At 36.5% G+C, this 23,469-nt stretch overlaps 1 protein-coding gene across 1 annotated transcript; it reads right to left on the bottom strand.

Annotated features, from left to right (window-relative positions):
- Positions 1 to 11,297: 11,297 nt before the first annotated feature.
- On the bottom strand, positions 11,298 to 14,271 carry LOC139725515 (uncharacterized). The gene has a single exon (XM_071636599.1). It carries the CDS (start codon positions 14,269 to 14,271, stop codon positions 11,515 to 11,517), a length of 2,757 nt encoding a protein of 918 aa, XP_071492700.1. The 3' UTR covers positions 11,298 to 11,514.
- Positions 14,272 to 23,469: the final 9,198 nt, after the last annotated feature.

The raw sequence follows: 23,469 nt of genomic DNA, 5'->3' as shown, positions 1-23,469 counted from the left end.
TTTAAGAAGAATTCAAAGTTTATTTGATGAAAATCGGGTTTGGAATGACTGAAACATCCAAAAACAAAGTAAAACAAAGCGATCGTAATAAAAGGTGGGTCCCACACTTTACTAGAATCGTTCTGTTTCGGATAGCTCAGCCATTTCAAAACCAGTTTTCATCAAATAAACATTGAATTCCTTATGGAATTACATGTTCTTTCATATTTCATAAGAGGTTTCTCATTATCTCACCAAAAAATGTTAGAAACCTGAAATTAGGTCTCAACCATGCAATCCCTTTAAGCTGGCTATGCCAATTACAGTGAATGGGTGTTCACCATCTATAATCTAATCAGTTTTAATACTCTTTGACTTCCTGAGGAGGTGCTAGGCTGAGTCCACCTAATATAGTAGGCCTACATGTACCTCCTTGGAGAGCCAGTAATGGGTCCTAGATGGCCTTAGACTATCTAGATTAGATTTGATTAGATTAGATTAGATTAGATTAGATTAGATTAGACTAGACTAGACTAGACTAGATTAGATTAGATAGGTTGGGTTTTGCCATGAAGTACTGACAGTTACAAGTCACCACACAAACCAATTCTTAATGTTACCCGTAGTTACAGTCTTGAGGGTTGGCGGGTTAAGCATGGAATACGTTCTGCGGTACTTCTTCTTGTCATGCCATGTGACCATCTATTCATGACATATTAAACGATGCACCCGATGGATATCTGAAACCTTTGCTCAACAATGAAAGCAAAAATATAATAATGTTGACTGACAGGATCACGAACCCTACTTGTTATTGACAACTGAGAATTCACAAGTTTTTAAAGCAAATAATCAAGTTCCGGAAACACCTTACACTATCTTAACTGATTCAGAATATACTTTGGCAGTTTGCGCTGAATGTTACCACAAAAATCCATGCAGGTGCCATGCTACAAGGAAAGCAGAGTACAAAGAATGTGCACAAGTGATGTGCATTGATGACCGAATTTCTTCTGAATGTTATTACGTTTGGATTATAAAGATTGGATTTTTACTTGGATCTCAATTAAATTCATATCATACAGACAGAGTTCATGGAGATACAGCTCTAAGTGTGTGTGTTGGTTTTTTTTTTTCGCATTGTATCAAATGTCATTCTTAAAGCATGAAAAATGTAAAGAAATCATGAAAATACCTTTATCACGAAATAGTGAATGATTCTTTGCAAAACAGCTTGGCTCCAGATCATGACACAGATCACCACCACTACAATCTAGTTACAGCTTTCCTTCACTACAACTGACCTATCTTCATAATTTCATTAAAGCGGGTTCAATGAATTGTTGAGCAATATCAGCTGACAGACAAAACAAACAAACAAACAAACAAACAAATGCCGGCAGAAAATGAAATGCTTAATAAATACGTAAACAATATAACCTCTTTGGAGTTGGTAAAAAAAAAAACAGCAACAAACAACTTTCTCTCTTCTCTCTCTCTCTCTCTTTCTCAATGTTGTGTGTGTAAAAAAAAGAAAAGAAAGAAAGTGATGTTGTATCCCATCATGACTGACTGACTCTTGAGCGCTCCATTTTTTGTATCATTTGATATATTTCTATGATACTTTTGATATGAGTAGAGTGTAATCATGAATTGTCGTCAGATTCCAGAAGTAGATGTGGCGGGGGTTTGTAAATGAAGCATCTTTTGTGTTCCTACTAAAAGAGAAACCATATACGTATGTGTAGATTAATGATAGTGAGTTTGCACATGGCGTTATCTGAGTACAGTTTCTGCAGGTTATTGAATGCAAGACCAATGCTGCATTTTGCCGAAGTATATTATAGTATGTGTTTTCTTACTTTGCTTTGCAATTGTTACCTAAGGATAGCAGTGTGTTTGGTTGTTTTTGTTTTAAAGCGACTGTAGTATTCCATGCGACTAGGTCTTGTACTGCAAACCGTAACCATGTGTCTTTGAAGTCACATGCTCATGTAGTTCAAAAGAGAGAATGATTGTATGCAGCCTTGTGTGTAGTTAATACATGCATGTAAGTGACGGGAAAAAAAACACACACCAAAAGGTGGTTTTGAGGGAAACCTTGCATCCTACCAATGATCATTCCTTTGGAAATTATGTAATTAAAGCAGTCATTGCATGGAAAGATCACTGTTTTCAGGCACTGTGTGAAATCAAGAATGTAATTATCCTGTCAGAATATTGGTTTGTTCGTTTCTTCGAATTCATTTGATGTCACCACTATTAAAGGAAGCACGTATGTGTTTATAATCAGTGCATGCTGCGTGTAGCCCTACTATAAAGGGACCAATTGACCACACTTGATAGTCCCCCATAAAAGGAGTAGACAATGAAGATAAATGCCTTGTCCATTAACCTTCCAATTGCAAACCAGCTCCTTTCAATTCAAGAATGAAAGCCCTTTTTAATTCACAATACATGTATTGTTTTGTGCTGCTAAAAGTTGCAGGTGTTACCGACAAAAAACGTAAGTGGACAAATGCTGTACTTAACGCACTTGAAAATGAGTTGTGCAGTTATAGCAGGCGGTTGCAGAAGATCGAGCTGGTGGTAGATAAGAAGGTGACATGAAGCAATAAAGGTTTACCGCTTGCGAACCAGGAAGATATAAATCCTGAGCGAAGATTTTTTGGGAAGCAGAACATTTTCGTTCCCTATTCACGAGAACACTGATGAAAATGGATGGCAATGATACGAACAGAGCATCAGAAATGGAAATCAAAATCGGTCGTTGGATAAGAATAATGGGGAACATTTTAAAACAAAAAACACCATGATCACCATGATCTTAAAGGAATGGTATAGTATTGGTGGAGATGAGGATTCAGCTTTTAACTTTAAGCGAGATACTGAGAAACTACTGTATATAAAGTGTTAAAGAGCATACAATTCTAACAGAAATTCAAGCTTTATTTTTTTTTTTTGATGAAAGTCGGTTTTGAAATGGCTGAAATATCCACAAACAACATAAAACAAAGCGATCCTGATTAAAGTTGGGTCCCATCTTTTATTAGGATCGCTTTGTTTGGGATATCTCAGCCATTTCAAAACAAATTTTGATGAAATAAACTTTAAAAAATCCTTGTAGAATTTAATATGATCTTTCATATATCATGACGGGGTTCTCACTATCAAAAAGGAAATCATCGTCACAAAATGTTGGAAACCTGCAGCCCCATCACAACCAAAACTGCACCATCCCTTTAAAAATAACATGCAAATTGTATTATGATGATGGCATTGTGTCACAAGATTCCCATTCACCCTCACACACAAATTTTTCCCCAACTGATTTGTTCTCAAAGACACAAAGCAAACAATTAGATGAACCATTCCCATCAAGTTGTTTTTATGTTGCTACATCTGCCATCAATGATAAAAATGGGTCTTGATGGAGGAAACATGTACGTAGTTGCAAAATTACTGACCAACAATTAGCATGTCCATCACCTCCCCTAATTTCTGTATGTGGTTACAACCAATAACAGTATTCTATAGAAACACATGATTTAACTCCCATGATAAATGTCTGATGTTATGTGCAGTTATGACATGTATGATGAAAACATCTACCAAGCTTTCTTTTGAGTTTAGTATATTTATGAAGGTCCATTGTACAGTAGCGTGGAATTACCCTCAATGTACTGGGAAAAAGAAAATCACGATCAGTTACATTCCGGTTTGTGTGCAATAAATGGTTATGTCATACCCGCAAGTGCCATATTTGTGATCGTTGATATTATCTGATGAAATAATTTATTGATGGGTATGTATGATGGGTAATGACCCATATTGACTGTAATGTCGCTCGGTCCCAAATGGTTGCATTAGCCTATGTGGAACTACAGTCTCAAGAATCCCTTTGCTCTAGGACAAGATAGTCTAACCTTTTGACTTTCATCTGAAGTGAGAATATTACCTTGACGTGAACGTAGTACATGTATATGGAAGAGTATGCTGTCCTAATTATGAAACACTAAACAGATTTAGTTGCTTCTCAGACCCAAACGTTAAAAGCTGCTTGTCCCTGTTACCGCAGTTGCCATGGGAACGGCTTGGAAACAGCCAATTAGCTGCGAGTATTTCACACGTTACTCTGGTGAGATGCAATATTGATTGTAACGCTGATGATATATATATGTAATCGTCTGTTCATTCTTTCGATCTTTCGATCTTCTACCAAAAGCTCTCCCGTGGAGTGGAGAGATTGAATTGCATCCTTTGTATTTATGTTTATTTAATTTGTCACATTATCTTTTTGTAAAATGTGATATATATTCAGTATTCATGAGATGACATGACATCTGTAGTGTGCATGTGGTAATAGAAGCAAACGGAAGAACAAGGTTAGCAAGTGTGGACCCAGATTGGCCAAAGTTGCACCAGTCCTAGCAGATTGGATTCATAAGTACTTTTTTTTATGGCACGTTACATCCATATATACAATGGATATATTGTGCATTGGAAATGACTTCAAAGTAACAGACCAATGGACAGACATGCTAACAATCATAATGGATATGGCATGGGTCATGCATAATAACTGTGAAATTTTAACCCAATTAAGGTGACTGGTTATTCTTGGCCCAAGACAGTGGAAACTCTTATATAGAGTGTCCATTCCTCATTGGACCGAGATATATGCTCGTTACATTGGGTATTTTGCTATATCAGTAGCCACTCTGATTGGACAAATGTCTGGCTGTATGGCAGTCTTTGTGTTCTCCCTTAAAGGGTTTTCAAACTTACAACCAAGTGTATGAATCACTGTTTAGTGGTAATAGTGATAATATAAGTCATACTGTGCTTGGATGCTTACGATGGACTGCACTGTGCTGGCCTTAGTCCACATATTATATGTACATTTAACCCATTATACATACCGATCACTGCTGCCAAAGAAGGCTGTCGAGATTTTCTTTTATTCATTTGTTTATTTATCTATCTATCTATTCATTTATTCATTTATTTGTTTATTAATTTGGTAATCTATTCATTTAAATATTATTTGTTTTATTTATTTATTTATTTATTTATTCATTCATTCATTCATTCATTCATTCATTTATTGGGGTGCTTGTTGTTTTGTTTGTTTGTTGTTGGGTTTTTTTCTTCCCCCTCCCCCACCCTTCTTTTTGGTCCTCCTTTCTTCTTCTCCTCCTCCTTAATGTCCCATCCCCCTTGTGCCGAGGAAGAAAGAAATATAAGTGATGCATACATATAGCTCTTTGCAAGAGGGTTTTCTGTTCCCGGAATACAGATTAGTTTCACTATATACAGAACCAACACGACCTGCTGAATGTACATGTATACTCGTATGCCACGCCTGCGTAGATCTGCGAATGAAGTTGAAGTCTTTTTGTTCATGAACATTCCAGGGTGTATATGATGCGATTTGCAACGTATGATTACTGAGGCACTGCTAGCAGACATGACTGTCAAATGAGTAGCCAGTTCACTTGTTCAATTCTGGGTAAAAGGTATTAACGTTTTCGAGAAAAACAAAAACAAAAACAGACAATTTGTTACTATATAGTATGTATAGTAACAGATTATCTGTTTGTTTATTTATTTCTCGAAGGCGTCAATAAATCAATACTCTATAATATAGAGTAAAGATTTATCCATATATACACATTATAATTATTATTATTATTATTATTATTACTACTACTACTACTACTGCTATTATTGTCATTGTTATTATTATTATTGTCGTTATTTCTATTGCTTTCGCCTGAGTGGGTCTCTTTTCTGTTGTTGTCAATGTGGAGGCGAATCCATATACATTTGTACGTGTCAACCCCAATTTAACCATTCCACCATATTTATGAACATTTCCGAATCTGGCAACATTACTTTGAAATAGCAGAGCGTCATCCCATTTCCAACAAAAGCAAGTATATATTTATAGAGAGAGAAAGAGTAAAAAAAATATGGAAATTTTGCTTCTCTCTTTTTAAGAATAGTACAATGTAAAGGCGCTATAAACGCCAAGGGCCTTGCTAATTGTGTATTGTTTCAATATATTATTTTCTGCTTCATCTGATTTTTTTTTTTTTTTTTTCATTTGAAGTGTACTGACGATTGTATTTACTCGACTCTGGTATGTTATGACAAACATAAGTATAGTAAGTAGGTAGACATACAGAATGTTTATTTTTGTGTCGATTGTGAAGACGAAGAAAAAAATACGGCAAAATTATATCATGTATAGTGAAGAGGAAAGAGAAAAGCTGTGTCCGTTCTGTGTCTCTGGGTAGTCTTGAGTTTTTCGTGTGTGTGAGGAAGAGTGCTCACTTGAACGGGAGAACTTCACGCAATCATGACGTCATTGCTACGTCATGGTAATGCACTTTTCATTTCTTTTCCTTTTACCGCAAACAATGCAAGGTAACTATTAAAGTCATCTGTCGTCGAGTCGTCTTTTAGATTTGCAAATGATGATAATGATTATATGATTTGTAATAATGATAATGATTATTCTAATGAAAAAATAATGATTAAAGAAAATGTAATCCCGATGGAATTCCATTTTCTCTGCTCATTTTTCATCTATATTATAGATATTTCTGGTGAGTCTCCCTTTGTTTCGATATTAGGATAAAACTAATAACAACAATAATTATAATTTCTGTCGAGAAAAAAAAAAGATCGAAATTGCATGGTGCTGTGAGGGAAAAAGACTGGAGAGGCTCTTCCTAATGCATAACTATGAAATTTTAATACGTTATATTAAGACGGTGATCCTTGACTTCATAGGTTAACTAACTTCGCAGATAAGCTCTTGCCCCTTAAAGGGATGGTATAGTTTTGATTGAGATGGGGATTCAGATTTCAACTCTTTTTAAAGATAATTGGAACCACTAATTCAGAACATTGGAGAGAATACAATTCTAAAAGGAATTAAACGTTTATTTGATAAGAATTGGTTTTGAAATGACTGATATATTAAAAAAAAGTAACACATGTAAAACAAAGTCATCCAAAGGTGGGACCCACCCTTCATTACATGTAGGACCTCTGTTTTTCGATATCTCGGTAATTTTAAAACAAAATTTCATAAAATAAATCTTTATTTCCGTTATTGTATGCACGTTTGTATTAAATTCATATAAATGGTTTCTAATAATTATCTCGCAAAAAGTTAAAACCTGAATCCCCATCTCAACGAAAACTGTGCCATCCCTTTAAGGGGCAAGAGCTGCTCTTTAAAAGTTAGCTAACCTTGAAGTTAAGGATCACCGTCTGAACGTAACTATAGTTGCACTATAGGTCGCATATCATTGCATATTCATACAATCATTTTGAATTATCTACGAGCTTGGGACCAACAAAAAGTTGTGGGAACGAAGAATATCTTCTGTCTTTTAATGCAAAATATGTGCTGACAATGGTCTTCATTATTGTAACTTTTTGCTTTCAGTATTAGTATGGGCAAAACATCCGCAACAAATGTGAAACATGTAATATATATCCGAAACAATGCAATTCAAATTACAATGTATCACACCATGTCAATCCTTTCTTTACCAAGAATTGAAACTTCGTAATCGTAATGCAGTTGAAACTCGATATAAAGAGATCTGATATAACAAAATACCTGTACCTGATATAACAAACTAATTTCTCCGAGTCCGAGAGATCTCTTTATACTGAGTTTCCATTGTATACATAATATACAACTTATTCAATATCATGTTTTCAGTGTCAGTTCATTTTTTTTAATTCGTTCATGAACAAGACGAATGAAATACATAGAAAATAACCTCTACTGACTGAAAATAGGGTTTTTTTAACGAAAAATTACATACATGAAAAAGGGAAATACTGACATATTATTATTAAAGAAGAGAACATGCGCACGTGCTACATGACTGCGTGATTACAAGAGAATTGTGAGAATATAGGCCAGCCCAAAGGACATCATCAATTTGTCCATTAGTCGCATGAAAACATCTCGACGGAAGAATTTCATGAATTTGAATAATTACGCAGTACTCGCTGCGTGCTATAAGGATTAGAATCAACACTTGCTGTCGGGCGAAAGCTCGGTGGTCTATTGTGGAGATGACGCCTGTCCAGTGATCAGGAGGCCGTAGGTTCGAATCCTGCTCGAGCATGTACACCCATGATTTTTTATCATGGCTACTACTAAAACACTTGCAATTTGTCCATCAGTTGCATGAAAACATCTCGATGGAAGAATTTCATGAATTTGACGAGAGATGTAAGAATCAAGATGTATTAAGGAAGTAGGAAATAGAGAATAGGACGGGACATGAAATACAGGAAAATCGGCAGGTAGGATTCAGAAACTAAAACAATGAGGCGGTGCAAAGAAAGCCATACATGATAGGTATGCGTGTTTGTTGATCGGCCGAGTGAATTCACTCGCGGGAAAAGAAAGTTGGAGTTTATTCTTGCAGCATCGTCATGATCGTTGTAGATTTGAATTGGGAAGAAAAGAAAACTTGTTTCGATTGCAAGTGGACTTTGGAACAGATAGATAAGTAAAAGAGCCATTGAAACTGTTACAGATAATTATACATTGTATCTGAAGAGTTTTATCGTAAAACGAGCTAAATCCATTGTTAATTTGAGATATTTGTGATTAAAGCTGCTAGAAACAAGGAAAATAATAAAAAATACAGGATATTTTTGATCATAACTTCTAGAATATTCCCCGTTATGTTACAAGTGAGGTATTACTGGAAAGATTTAATTTTGCTCTATCTGATGATGGACTTTACTTTGAAATGTTTAAAAAAATTGCGCTTAGACGATTTTGTAATTAAAACTCTTCATTTGTTTTGTTTTGTTTTGTTTTCTATTTTGTATATATGTTACCCGATATTATTTGTAATTCGTTGATTTTGTAACCTTTGTATGTGATGCAGGGCTCCCTTGCAAAGCAGGCCATTGAGGCTCTGAACGGGACAACCCTGCTTTTAAAGAAAACATGAATAAATAAATAAATAAAAATATACAGGGTTTAAAAAGAGCTTATTGAAATTAGAGCTGCAAACGAAGCGTGAAAGACCTGAATTTGTCAGATGCTCGATTTTTCTAAATTATTGTAACTTTTGCAAGGTTAATTGTCATAATAGATACATGGCAAATCGAATGTACATGTACCCTCTCATATCTTCTTGCACTCTATGAGAGACTGGTGAAAACGGATACTTTATACGGTTTTAAACACGAAATACTCTGAAGTTTCCTTAAAGTATACAACATTTGATTCCAGCCCTGCCAAAAAGTAACGCTTAGGTCCTCTTGAAATTCAGTTTACCGTCTAAAATCTGATCAAAACGACGGTTATGTATAATTGGTTGCAGGTTCGTATTAACACCGAAAATTTATATCATGATCCCCTTGGTTTTAGGAGCCGACGTTCATATGATTGACATGTCTCCATAAAGTGTTCATGGGGAACTGATCACTTAAATGACACACTAACGTAATGAACCCAAATTCACACAGTTGCCATGTCTCCAGAGGGTTACCGGTAAACTGAATATGACACGCTACTCAAAGTCAATGTTCATTTGCTACGTCTGTTTTCTTTGATCTACAAAGTTGATATTATTATTGATGATGTTTCCATAAGGTTCTCCTGGTAAACTGATCACTATATGATACACACCATTGTAGGAGTCGATGTTCACACAATTAACACGTATACATCATAGAGGCATGATGTAGGCCTGATTTCTGTAAATGGCACACTAAATGTACAATTCTAAGTTCGCACAAGAGAATATCTTCAAAGGGCTGCCTTGGTTAATTTAGTACGAAACAGAAAAGAATGTGATAAGTCAATGTTAACATGCTGTATTCAGGAGCCATAGATTTTTGTTTATTACAATGTATTTAATTATAATCATTATCATTTTGTAAGGGGGAGTTGAGGGACGGGGAGGGGGTGGCAAGGTCAATGGTAACCCCCTCCTCCATCCCGACCACGTTTTGACTGGAAGAATCTGAAGCTCTGGAAGGAACTCTTGGAAATTCATGGGTGTTCTGATATTTTTTCCAGTTTTTTTTCCCCTCGATTTCCCTCACTTTCTGGCGGAGGGGGGGGGGGGGGGGGGGGGGGGGAGAGGGGCGACCAGAAATGGTGAGGGCTTCAACTCCTCAGCCCCCTCCTCCCTCCGCCGTTCCATGGCAACTGGTATTACTTACCTACGTCTAAAAAGGATGTTTCTGGGACATTCCGTTTATCACACAAATGCAGTAGTCATAGTTAATCAACATCATTGACGTGTATTGGATCTTGGATGTTAATGCAAAGGCCCCGCTAATAAATGATGTAGCGTTGATATTGAGCTAAAAATTCCAGAGGTAAACAGTGTGTATTGAGATCAAAAGCTAAGCCCCAATTTCATATCAAGTACCAATATAGTTTATTTCTTACGCTGAGATCATTATTGTTAATGCTTATTATCACATCCAAACATAACATTCTGGGAAATTCAATCATTTCTTCTATCTCATTCAGTTGGAAGAAATGACCATAGAGTGCAAGTATGTGCATGATAAAGCCGATATTATAGTGCGGATATAAAACACTTCATATTGACATCTATTTATCATGTTTGTATACATTTCATACAAACATACTAGAGGGAATCTACTGAAATTCAAAGCAGTTCCAAGTAAAAGTGGTGGAAACAACATGGTTGGCTAAAACAGAACTATACAGAAATAAAAGAATTAGCTCACAGAAGTAACACAAACTATATATGACAAATTACTAACTAATTCATATGCTACATTCATACAAGTGCAAACATAATATACAAACTAATGTTCAACATTACGTAGTCGATATTAACGAATGATATTAGAGATCATATCACCCAATGCCTGGACATATAAAGTTACTCAAACATAATGAGATCTTGGAAAACCCATGGTAGATCAAATAGTAAATACAAAAGTAATCCTAGCAAAACCTCTGGATTTGCACAGAATCATAAGTATACTGAGCAGTATTGAGAAACTGAGATTTATATCAGTGGCAGGACTCGGATTTGTGTGAGTGTGTGTGTCTGTGTGTGTGTGTGTGTGGGGGGGGGGTACGGGTAGTGCTCGTGGTTGGGTCAATCGGCAATGCTCTCCCCCATCCCCCACCCCCACCCCCTCGGGAAAAATCTCGTTTGATATGAAACTCACTGGAAGTCATGGGTTTTCTTGAGGTTGCCTCCTTCTTGTATATTGTTGTCAGATTTTTTTTAACATTATTATTCGTAGAAAATGGAAAGTGAGTGTGAGGGTTGGGGATGAGGTATCAGTCTTTATCAGAAATGGTATTGACATTACGCCGTGAATCTTCTCTTAGCGCTGGTTCTTGTAGTTTTATCAGTATTATTGGATTGACTGCAATATCAAAGTGTATAACGTTTTCATGCAGTAAAGGGATTCTGCGTTCAAAGAAAATTACAACTGAAAATTTTCGAGAGCAAAAGATTAGGCATATTTTGATTCCACCTAAATCGGAAGGACGTGATTGATCTGTGAATTTGTCCGCATGCACTTCTCAAAATAGGCCCAGAACAAGTCTTGGCCATCATGGTCCTCAGTCCAGAGCAGGTTAGGCTTGTCTCTGCTCAAAAAGAGTCTTACCAGATATGGCAGCCGCTCATCTGGTATGTCCTCCAAAAATACCAGGATGACTTTGTCAAGTCCTGTTTCATTCACATGCTCCAGAGCCACTCTGACCTTGGTGATGAACCAGGCGTCACCGGCACAGTGGTTGCTAAGCAGCAGGACAGTCTTGTAGCTGTTCTCGATGATGTGGTGGACAGCGTTGATGTAGTACATCGAAACCCTGAGAGCTTCGTCGCCATAGGCAACCCGTTTGAGATGGGGCATCCTCTCTTCCAGTGCAGGTCTGAGGACACCATGAACCCAGTCATCATCATCATCCTGGCACATGATGTTGAGCTGATAATCATAGTCATCTGCCTCCAGGTCTTCACCCTCGTGTTGCTTGTAACCCAAGAGAAAAAGCTTCAGCAGGAAGAACTTGTAGTTAAGCCACCAGCGTTTCCTATAAACCAAAACCCCCATCAAGGTAACTATGGCACCACCAAATATGAGTCCGCACGTGAGTGGTGCATTGATTCCACAAAAGTCACCTGGATGGAATGCTTCAAGTGGTAGGTTCACTAGTTGTTTGAAGGAAGTCTGCGAACACAGGGTTTCGTTAACTGGGGTAGCATTAACGTTGGTGGAGTGGAGCCAGTTCCGGAACCACGCCAAGCTGCAGTCACAAGTTAAAGGATTGTGAGAGATATCAAGGCGTTCAAGTGTCTCTGGCATATATGTGTTTGCAGAAATTGTAGTGAGATGATTTGTGTGAAGGTACAGTTTTGTTAGATTAGGCGTGTCCGTGAGTAGATTTTTGTCGAACAGAGATAACATATTAACCTGCAGAAGCAATATCTGTAAGGTACCCAGTCCGTCAAAAGAGCGTGGGTAGATATATTGGATCTCGTTTGAATATAGCAGTAGTTCTCTTAGTGATGATAAGTGAGAGAATATCCCTGGTGTCAGAACGGTGATTCGGTTATCGCTTAGGTTGATTACTTGAAGTTTATGTAACGGTTGGAAAACCCAAGGGAACTTGTGCAAATTGACCAAATTATTTCCCCAAAGATTGAGGAATGTTAGTGATTCCAACCCAACGAAAACAGACAAATTTTGATGATCACTTGCAAGGTCCTCGATACTCAACTTTGCCTTGGACATGAGGAGGGTTTTCAGAGAACTCGCATTTGTAAATTGATTCAGTGAGGGAAAGTAAATTGGTGTATTTCTCAGGCTTATGATCTGGAGGTGCCTCAATGGTGCAAAAGCACAATTTAGCTCGAGGAAAGATTGTAGAGACAGATCAATAGATTCCAGAGAAATGAGCTCAGTAAATGTGTCTTCAGCAACGTTCGTGATCATGTTATCGCTCAAGTTAACTCTCCGTAAACTAGGCATTCCTGAGAATGTGATTTCTTTCAGTTTTTGTAGCTTGTTTCTTTGCATGTTCAGTGTCTTTAGGAATCTCAGATCCCAAGGTCCTTCAAACTCATTTATGCTATTTAGGTAAAGATCCAGCACTTGTAGACCGGAAACACCACGCAATATGAGGGGATGCAGGACCGTAATGTCATTGTTGGACAGTCTAAGATATATGAGATTCTTGGTACAAGCAAACGCCTGACGGGGCAACTGTGAAAGTTTGTTCCCCGCCAAATTCAAGTCGGTGAGGGAATCCAATCCACAGAATGAGACATTAGTGATAGACTTTAATTTGTTGTCCTGGAGGTCCAAGCTACGTACATTCTTAAACCCCCTGAATGCGTTGCTCTGAATTTGAGAAAGTTTGTTTAGCCTCAGACTAATTTTTGTCAAATGTGGAAAGTCTAGCCCTTGGCCGCATTGTCTGAGGGGGATAATAGTATTAATGTTTGCACTGTTGATCCATATGTGAGTGATGTTATAATTTCCCATGAAGGCCCTCATGTCGAATGTTAGGAGGTTTGTGTTGTTAATGTCGAGATACTTGAGATGATGGAAATAGGAAAAGAGTTCCTTGGGAAGTTCCGAGATATTGTTGAAGGCAAGTATGAGGTTGAAGATGGAGCAATTTTCAAGAGGAACAAAACTGTCTTGGTGAAGATGGGTGATCTTGTTGTCGGTAAGATCAATCCTACGTAGGTGTCGACAAGACGAGAACTGAGCGAAACTGATGTTTGTGATCAGGTTGTATCCAAGGAGGATGTCCCTAAGGGCTCTAATGGATCCAAGAGCATTATTTGGGATCTCGGTCAGTCTGTTGTGGGACAGATCAAGGAGTGAGAGAAGGAGGTTCTTATGAAACAGAGCGTCTGGAAGTCGACAGATGCTGTTGGAACTCATATCAAGCTCTCTCAGGTCTCGGAGCAACTCGAACGATTTCCCTTCGATCCGATTCAGAGCATTCCACTGCAAGAGCAGGATTTGGATCTTCTGATATGCAACGAACGAAGCATTTGTGATGTTGACAATTTCGTTGTATGATAAGTCAAGCTTGATGAGGTTGTTCGGAAGATCCTGAGGGACAGCGGAGAGGTTGCGGTGAGAGCAGTCTGCCCGTAGTGAATGCCCCGATCCAGAGATGGGGCATGTGAGAAAAACATTTTCCCCGTGGCTAGCAATAGATGACAAACTCGCCAGCACTGTCAGAACTATGACAACAGTACCTCCAGCCATTGTGGCTTACAGCGCGAAATGGTTTACTCTGAATTTCTAGTGCTGCATGCAATCATTATTTTGTTTGTCTTTGAAAGGAGTCTGGGTTAATGCATGCTCTAGAGCAATAAAACACATCCCATGTTTGTTTCTTTCGCTTTCGTTCTTTTGTAACGCTATATTTCAAAAGAGGGCAGAAAAGCTATGTATAGCAGTGGTGTTGTCAAGAGCTACAGAAAAAAACAAAGCGTAATTGAACTGCGTTGGCAGAAAGCCAAACGCAATCTTTGCTAGAAAGCTATTCCTTCTAAACAACAGAAGGAGCACGGAGAGAAGGAAAGAAATGAAGAGCGATTGTCAATCGTGTAGGCCTATTTTCCATGCATCAGCTTTTCATTTTGTTTGTAGATATTTATGAGAAATTCCCCTTTACTAGGAGAACTGTCACTCATTAGCTGAAGGTATATCCACATAGATGCCAAGTTCAAAAAAAATTTATGAGTGAGATTTTCATGATTCAGTATTTCGGCGCGCGCTTATGTGCGTGAGCGAGGGAGCGAAGCAACTGAGAGAGGGGGGAGTGTGGGAGGGGGGTGTCCGCCCTCCCACGGTAGGGAGCTTTTTCAATTTTTAGCTCTTAATGGTGCAAGCTGGTGCATACTTAAGTAGCTATTTTTTACTTATTTTGAAAGACAAAAGGGAAATATGCCTTTAATTGCAGCTCTCACTTTAATCCTTTAAGCTATACTCCCGATGCGTGAGAAAAAGGGGTGCCATGCGTGAGATCGTGAGACAGACCCTAAATGCTTGAGTCTCACTCACAATGCGTAAGACTTGGTAGCTATGTATCCAGTTTGTAATTTGAAGCGCTACCTACAAGGAAGTTCCACTGGTTGAAGTGAAAAAAAAAGACGTAAGAATTTAGTCTGCCTTACTTTAGCTTTTGTCTTAAATTGCTTTAAGTTATTAAGCGCCATCTTTGTTTGGATAGGTAGCCTATCCGTTTGGTTAATGCTGTGAGAGTGATTTTCGTATCGATTAGATAAAATTTTCACATATGCCATTGGCTAGCCTCTCCTTCTAAATTTTTTTATAGGTCTGAATCCTTTCCTTCGTCACAAAAGGTTTCAACATGCTCTGCTTGTTCCTGTTTTCCTTCTTGATCTTCTGCGTTCTAAATCAGATTGGTTGATTCAGGTTGCCTGAACAATTAATCATGTTCTACACAGATCTCATTATAATGACAAACGATCTCAGGTAGTGTATATTCAATGTTTCATTGTCATCATTATGGCAAGTTGTCATCTATGATAAATGAACGAATTTATTTTGCTTTGACGACATGTAACGACATTATGCTTGTTATTGTCTGTTCGATATTAAACCTCAATTTGAACTTTGACATTACGTTTTTAAGGCATTTATGATCGCTGAAGAAGGTCCTTATGTTTCGTCGAAAGTAATTTAGTACACGTGCTAACAGTCGTTAATTGTGTTATTCAATGACCAACGTTACATAATTGCATGATTTATTACTTTAAACCTGCCTTCACTCGCACCTTGCATCTGTCAACACACACACCACAAACATACCCAATAACGTACACACAACCAAGCACACACTTACTCTCTCACATACACTCAACACGCAACATTTTTGGCCTAACAATATTTCTCGAAACGAATCTGGACATGAATTAAGGATTCATATGACGTATGCCTATATTTAGACCACTGTTTAGCAACTTAGAGCAGGTATCATACCATTAAATTTTCTGATTTTTGTGATAGTTTTGATAATACATCACATATTGAACCGAATTCAATCGGTAATCGTGCACATTACAGTGGAAGTGTCACTATTTAATTCGGCACAAACCCGAAATAAACCGGTGATGAAAAGACAACAAAAGAAGAATCGATAAAAAGAGTCCAGGGAGGTGTTTCATCAATGTAGTCACCGCTGACAATTTCAGCAAAATCCTTGGTTTTGGGGGTTGCTCTGATCACTGACTGTTACTATGGTGATTGTCAGAGACTGACAACTTGTCAGCGCTGACAACTTTCATGAAACGGTACCCAGAACTAGACGGCACTTCTCTGGTGTAAGGAACAGCTTGAAATCTTCATTTCGAGATTAACATTACCGCAGATTAGTATTCTATCAGTACCGAAAAGGTCGTCTTCAGACACTGATATATTTACTCTTCTGAAGACAATTTTACACTCGTTAAACACAGCCATGTCAAACAAAGTGATTCTCGATAACTGCACTGCTGCCTGCGAAAGATGCAAATCATTTCTTTGGGGATTCATTATCAATAAAAGGCCACTCGGTAAAGATGTATGCAGGGGTGATGCAGGGGTATGCAGGGATGAGAGAGGTCATTGTATCAGTTCCTCCAATTTTAGCAGGTTAGTACCTTGTGAAAACAAGTGAAATAGTAAATTCAATATGTGCCTAATTTTCACGACACCTCTTTCACTCTTCTCGTCTGATTCAACTGTATTGAAACCACCTCTACACATCATGTTATGAAAGTTCTTTGCATGGACAATTCTAGCATATATCATTATCTGCTACATGATTGTCTTCAACTTTGCCTCTTAACAAACAAACAAACAAACTTTCAATGATTCACTCTCGATCTCTCTGAGTTTTTAACCGGTCGAGATCACATTCGTCGAGTTATTGGACCTCCACCATGACACTCTTTTGTATATCCGGTTTATCCATGAAGATGTTTGTAATAAAAATAGAGTCGTGGGTTTCTTGTGACCAGGAATGTAATATGAGGTCCTATTAAGGTACTATGCATCGAAACCTCGTTAATTGCAATAACAAAGAATCACTTCCCCGACTGGTATATACTCGCAGGAATACGACACGTCGTGTTTCAAACATGATACTCCGATCGTTTTAATGACTTCATGAGGAAGTGTCTGTGTGTCTGTGTGTGTGTGTGTGTGTGCGTGTGCGTGTGTGTGTGTGTGTGTGCGTGTGTGTGCGTGTGTGTGTGCTCTTTTGACTGTTTGTGTACCTGCTTGTGTGTGCATGTGTTTAATACAATGACTCTTCTCCCGCTCAAATTATAACCAGGGGCTGGTTCGTTTGGAGAGTTTTACATCTGCGTGCAGTTCACAACTTAAAGGGAAGTACTCCAATTCATGCTCAAATTGACGGACGGACAAGACAGCAAACCTTTCTTGACAATTACACATCCAAAATAAAAAAAGTAAAGTGACTTTGATAGTTTCACGCAATCTATGAAACGATGACATTAGTTAGAAACACTTGTGAAAATAGTATTATGTGAGGTGAAAAATTCCCAAACATAATCATTCACATACGGGCTATACTGGTGAAGGTGTGACAAAGTCCCATGTTATTATTCTGTCATGCAGACATTTTACTCTCTTGTCATGCCTGTGTTCTTGGCCTTTGCCATAATATGATTTTTATAATGATTTGTATGAGCGCTAAGCATACCTAGGTTTTCTCAGTTACACTTATATCATATCTTATTACATACTATTATGATTGAAATTGAACAAGCTATGTGCTTGTTTTGAGTATGCTTCATATTGTACTGTGCTTTCTTTCATTTTTTTTTCTTTGATGGAAAAAAGTAAATTGAACTGAACTGAACTGAAATGATAATGATAAATGATAATGATAACAATGATGATGATAATGCTAACAGTAATAATGACAATAATAACAATGATAACGAAGATAACAACAATGAAAATGTTCATTTATAAACAAATCTTCTTGCTTAACAATAACAGACATTGACAGAAAAAAAAATGTTTTTCTCTTAAGATTTTTCAAAGTGCTTAGTTCTATCTGTCTTACCCCTATTTTTTTTTTCTGGCAACTCCACTACATCGGTGCTGCGCGAATTTGCGTAGTTTGAAGCTTTTACAGTATTAAAGCAAAGGCTTATCAGAACAGTAAATATTTCTTAAAGTTATGTGTGGAGTTGTGATGTCATTTGAATGGAAAGGGGATTTATTGATCACAACTTGATGACACAGAAGAAAAGATACATGCACGATTCTATTTAATAGCAAACAGGTAACTAGTGCAGGCGTCTTCAGCATAGGCGTACTTGGATGATATGCTACTCGCACGTTCCACCAGTTGAGCCAACTTTTCTTTTAACTATATCCTACAAAATTATCCTACGTCGATGCAGGGCAATTTGTCAATCAGTTGCAATGAAAGCATCTCAACAGTAGAATTTCCTGAATTGAATAGAGGCTCAGTTTTATGAGAGCGAGTTTAAATTGTGCTTGTTGGGATGATTTGTTTTTGTTTGTTTAGTATTCATTTTTATTTTGTTGTGTTTCTTTTTATTCTTGTTTTATTTCCAACTTTTTATCTCTTTGTGTCAGAGTTGGATATTCTTTCCCTATAAAAAAGCAATTTGAAGACGCCATCTTGAATAAACAATGTTTTCCTTTCAATCATATAAAAGAATGTTATTTGAATAAGATTATTCCTTCCCCTTACACTGCCAGAATTGAAGTGAAAGATCTAGATCCACACGGTAATTACATTTTGTTTTGTCGTGTTTGCATTCTGAAATAATGTTTATTTGTGCTTTTAAACGTAACCAGGCAGGAATACACGTTGTAATTGTACTCATTAGAATGAAACCAAAAATGCATGCTTACAGATTGCTGTTTGCAAAATAAAAGGGGACGCATTATCAAAAGAACAGCAAAACCCCTGATGAGGAAGATGACTCACTAGATTTTGCATTATTCGTCTGGTTTTTTTTTTAGGTCGAGCTAGACAAACGTTGAAACGAGAATTCTGTGATATTTGATTACACCAGCCAATAGAACAAGGAAGATATTTTGAGTGTGTATGTTTGCTCGCAGTAAATGTACATCATATCTATAGTTTTACGCATTTGGGTATGATCATAAGTATAGATTAATGTGTATGCGAATATCAAAATAGATATATTATTCACTTTAGTAAAAACATACTTCATATACACCCAGCAAAAAGTAACGCCTTTTCCAGTGAATGTTTGTCATAGAATGAACACCTAAAAGTTAATGTATTTTATACCATAATAAAGGTAATTTAATTTGTTATCAACCTGGTAGGAGGGAAACTTCACGCATGAGTGAATATCTTTGTCTTTCTCTTCCAAGGCACACAAGTAAAAATTGCCAAAAAAAGTTGTAATTTATCCGTAATTGTGTGTCCGGGTCTAGGGCAATCCCCCCCCCCCCCCGGTAGTTACTCCGGACCATTTCCCTGACCCTAACCCTATATAATCCTAATCCTGAACCTATTATCTAATCCTAACCCTAAACCTAACCCTAATAAATTTACTCTAACCCTAACTACTAACCAGTATTTAGCCGGGAAGGGGGGGGGGGGGGCAGGGGTTCCCCTCGGGTAATTACCCTGATACGGCTCTTCCATCTAACAATAAGATCAAAAGACATATTCAACACAATAAAAACATGAATCAAGATGCAAAATAAAACTATGATCTCTAGAAAAATATCTTTGAAGACAAAGAGTGCGAGAAAGACTCAAAATAATGGAGGACAATGAAAAACCTGGCAAATCCAAATTAAAATAAAAAGAGAGAAGCAATTTTAACAAAAAATGGTAGAAATTTGAAGTGATTTTTCAAATTGGAGATTTCTAAATAATATTTTGCTCTTGAATTTTTCTTATGAATTCTTAATTTCCCAAAACGAAATAATAAACTAAGAAATTCTGTTCATTTTAATCATCTTTGTGCCTTTATTCCCTATGTCATTTGAAGGTTGAGTGGACAGAACAAATTTTATATTTCCTCTTCAGTTTCCCACTTTGTTCTTATTTGAGTTTATCACGAGATAAAGAAAACAGAAACTTATTTTTGCTATTTAATTCATGTCTCTCATTCTATTAAAATGATTTATTTATTTATTTATTTAGTTATTTTCAAGGACATTTGCAAATGAAAGAAAACATGTCAATTTTGCCATTTTTACTTTATTGCCTGGTAGCACAAAAAAAGAGTGTTAATTCATGTTTCCCTTTGTATTGACCTACTAGGTTGATAGCCAATTGAATAAGCTGAAATACGATATATAATACATCGATTTTCATCAATATCTTCCATGAAAAATATGAACTCGAAGAAATATTTATACTTTGGTTTTTTTGTTGAGTGTATATAGGCCTTATCATATATCAAGTGTATTCCCATCTACACTCAAAGATATGTCTGAATTTCTGTATAATAGTCCTTACAAATGCATGTCGTGTATAATCGGACGGCGTATAGGAAAGGAGTATAGGGAAGACGTATTAAGCGGAATAAGGTCTTCAGTAAAACACTGCACAAACTCGCACATATATAAACACACAAAAACACATATTAATGTTAGTTTGTCTATTATAGTAGGTCCAAAGTTTTTATATGTATATTATTATACATATGAATAAACGGAAAATGTTGTTCTCACACTATTGTAACTTTATATCTATTTTTCTGTGATGTTACTGAAAAGAATTTCGATTTATGTATGAAATTATGTTAGAAGAAAAATAAATCAAACGAATAATCATTCATAATAAAATTGTGCATTAAGACTATGATGCAGATTAATGAATATTAACCAGTGGTCATAAAACAACCATCAACTCGAAACTAGGAATTGAAAAAGGCCATACTTTTATACCGGATTTGTGGATTATCCTCTTCGTATATGGTTCTGTGTAAATCAAATGATGTCACCTATAAGGGTTCAGTACATGGACCGATCGGCTTTAGCATTGGAGCTTCTAAAATACGAAGTGCATTCCACGAGCTAGGTTTTTTTTTTAGCAGTCCCCTCTATTTCCGACTTTATTCTTTGTTACGATTCAGTAACAGTTTGTCCATGCATTTCTCCATCTAAAACATGTTTTGTCTCATTGTAAACAAATGACATTCATTTCAATGTCATTTGAATATGCAAAAGTCACATTGTATTTAACTTTGTTTATATGCAAATATTATATTGTATACTGTCGTCTGAAATGAAATGAAATGAAATGAAAGAATGGAATTGTATAATCATTGTTCTATCACATTTGTCTCTTTGCTTTTCTCTTTTTCCCCTCCAATAATTGAATAATATATATATATATATATATATATATATATATATATATACTTATATATATATATATATATATATATATATATATATGTGTGTGTGTGTGTGTGTGTGTGTGTGTATGTGGATATGCAGACATATCAAATCAGAGCTATAGATATTTGTGTGTACACAAGATTCTCTCTAAAAGGCCAAGGCTTACATAATCCAGATCAAACTGCATATAGGGTTTATGTGAGTTCCTTAGCAACATAATGCAGAAATAAAGATGTTGCCCTTGCATTACAAATTATTCTTTTGGAAAAAAAGAGAGAAAACAAATCATGTTGTTGTTATCTTTGTTTAAGTCCCATGCCACAGAAAACTAGAGATCAATCGGCAACAGAGTGAACAATTACTTGCGGGTAATCAGTGTTTATATGCTGGCCGGGGAATAATTATCCAGACTTAAATTATCCCCAAGAGCTACCGAAAGCAAATCACGAAGACGTCAGTCAACAACAAGTCCTTATGAATAATATAACATTGTGTACAGGCACACACAGAGAAAAACAAATAGACTAACAGACAAACAGACAGACAGACAGATGGACAGACATATACATCCACACTTACATTCCTCTGAACATCAGCCTTGAGACATTTTCTTTTCTTCTGTCTATCAACAAAGTTTATTTCGAGAGAACTTGAGGATGTTCTTGTTTCTACAAACAAAAACTCTTCATAACTGATTCCATTGTATTTTTACACACGCAATATTAGCAGTAATCAATGTTTTTTCTCAATGCCGCTGGTTACTGCCTGTCATTTTTCTATTCTAATAAATATGTTTATCAATGACATCAGACATGCCAGAGATCTTTGCTGTCTCATACAAAGTCGTATCCCAATCTCTCAGACTCTCAGCACGAGCCTCATAAGTTTTCACTTGATGTAATTTGCCCTATTGCATATAAAGGATGCAATCAAGCATAATTAAGAAAATCAAACGTAATGCTTATTTTTTTGACTTATGTTTGATTTCGACCTTTATTCAACAGGGCGCAGTATATTGAGATCCAGCTGGCTTGTTGTAATTGGAAGGGCATACAATTGTAAAGATGATAAGTTAAAGGTACTCGGTAAAGAGCTCTGAGTATGGAGATTTTTTCTTTTTTTCTTTTTTAGCATTTTCTTTAGGAATCAAGAAAATATCGTGTGCAATGAAAAGAGTAAAAAGCTTGCATTCGGGCATACCTAAACAATTTGGTCAATGTGATTTTTTTGTTTGCATCTTGATAGGTCTTGACGATATGATGTAGCTGTCATAGTTGAGTATTGACGATTTTTTCCAAATACGAGCTTAACTATTCCAAACAGGGAATTGTATCAATTTAAACAATACAATACATTGCAATACAATACTATTACAATGTGTTATAATCAATGCTAAGTACGTCCTTCCCCATAAGGCTCTGCAGGGAGTAGTTTGTAAGGTCACAGAAAATAAATAGAACATTGATTACAAACACTACTCAGCATGATAGTGAAAACAATTCTGAGTAAACTTCAGTCAATCACTCGTACTTCACACATTAAAGTGTCAGTTTAGTTAAAAGTAACAACAGTACAGATCGCTACAGAGCATTTAAAAGAGGGATAGTAAAGTAATTACGAATTTAAGAGTTTTGCTGCGAGTAGCAAGTATGAATCGCACAATGAGTCAACTCTATTCCAGTTAACTTTAAATATTGGCGATTAAAGTTGCTAATAAACAGTGAAAATGATAAGAAAATGTGGTATATTATATTAATCATAATTACGAGAAAATGCCTTGTATAGCAAGTGACATATGACATGGCAAGTTTTGATTTGTTCTCTCTTACGATGGACTTATACTTTAAAATTGTTTAGGAATGGCCTTGATCCGTTTGCGATCAAAAACTTCAATTGCCGTTCTGATATCATAAAGAGATTAAACTGATATAATTCAATTACCACGTTATTCCGCAATCTTAACAGCTACGGTATATAAATCAATGGATTCACAGTATAGTGTTAAAGAGACGTTTTAATACGACTTGTGTTATGGTCAGTTTTATTCATCCCCAC

The sequence above is a fragment of the Diadema antillarum genome, unplaced genomic scaffold (genome assembly GCF_040938485.1).
Source record: "Diadema antillarum isolate AM-2024a unplaced genomic scaffold, OU_Dant_1.0 seq00000048_RagTag, whole genome shotgun sequence".
Lineage (NCBI taxonomy): Eukaryota > Metazoa > Echinodermata > Echinoidea > Diadematoida > Diadematidae > Diadema > Diadema antillarum.
This window is presented reverse-complemented; position numbering and strand designations above follow the sequence as displayed.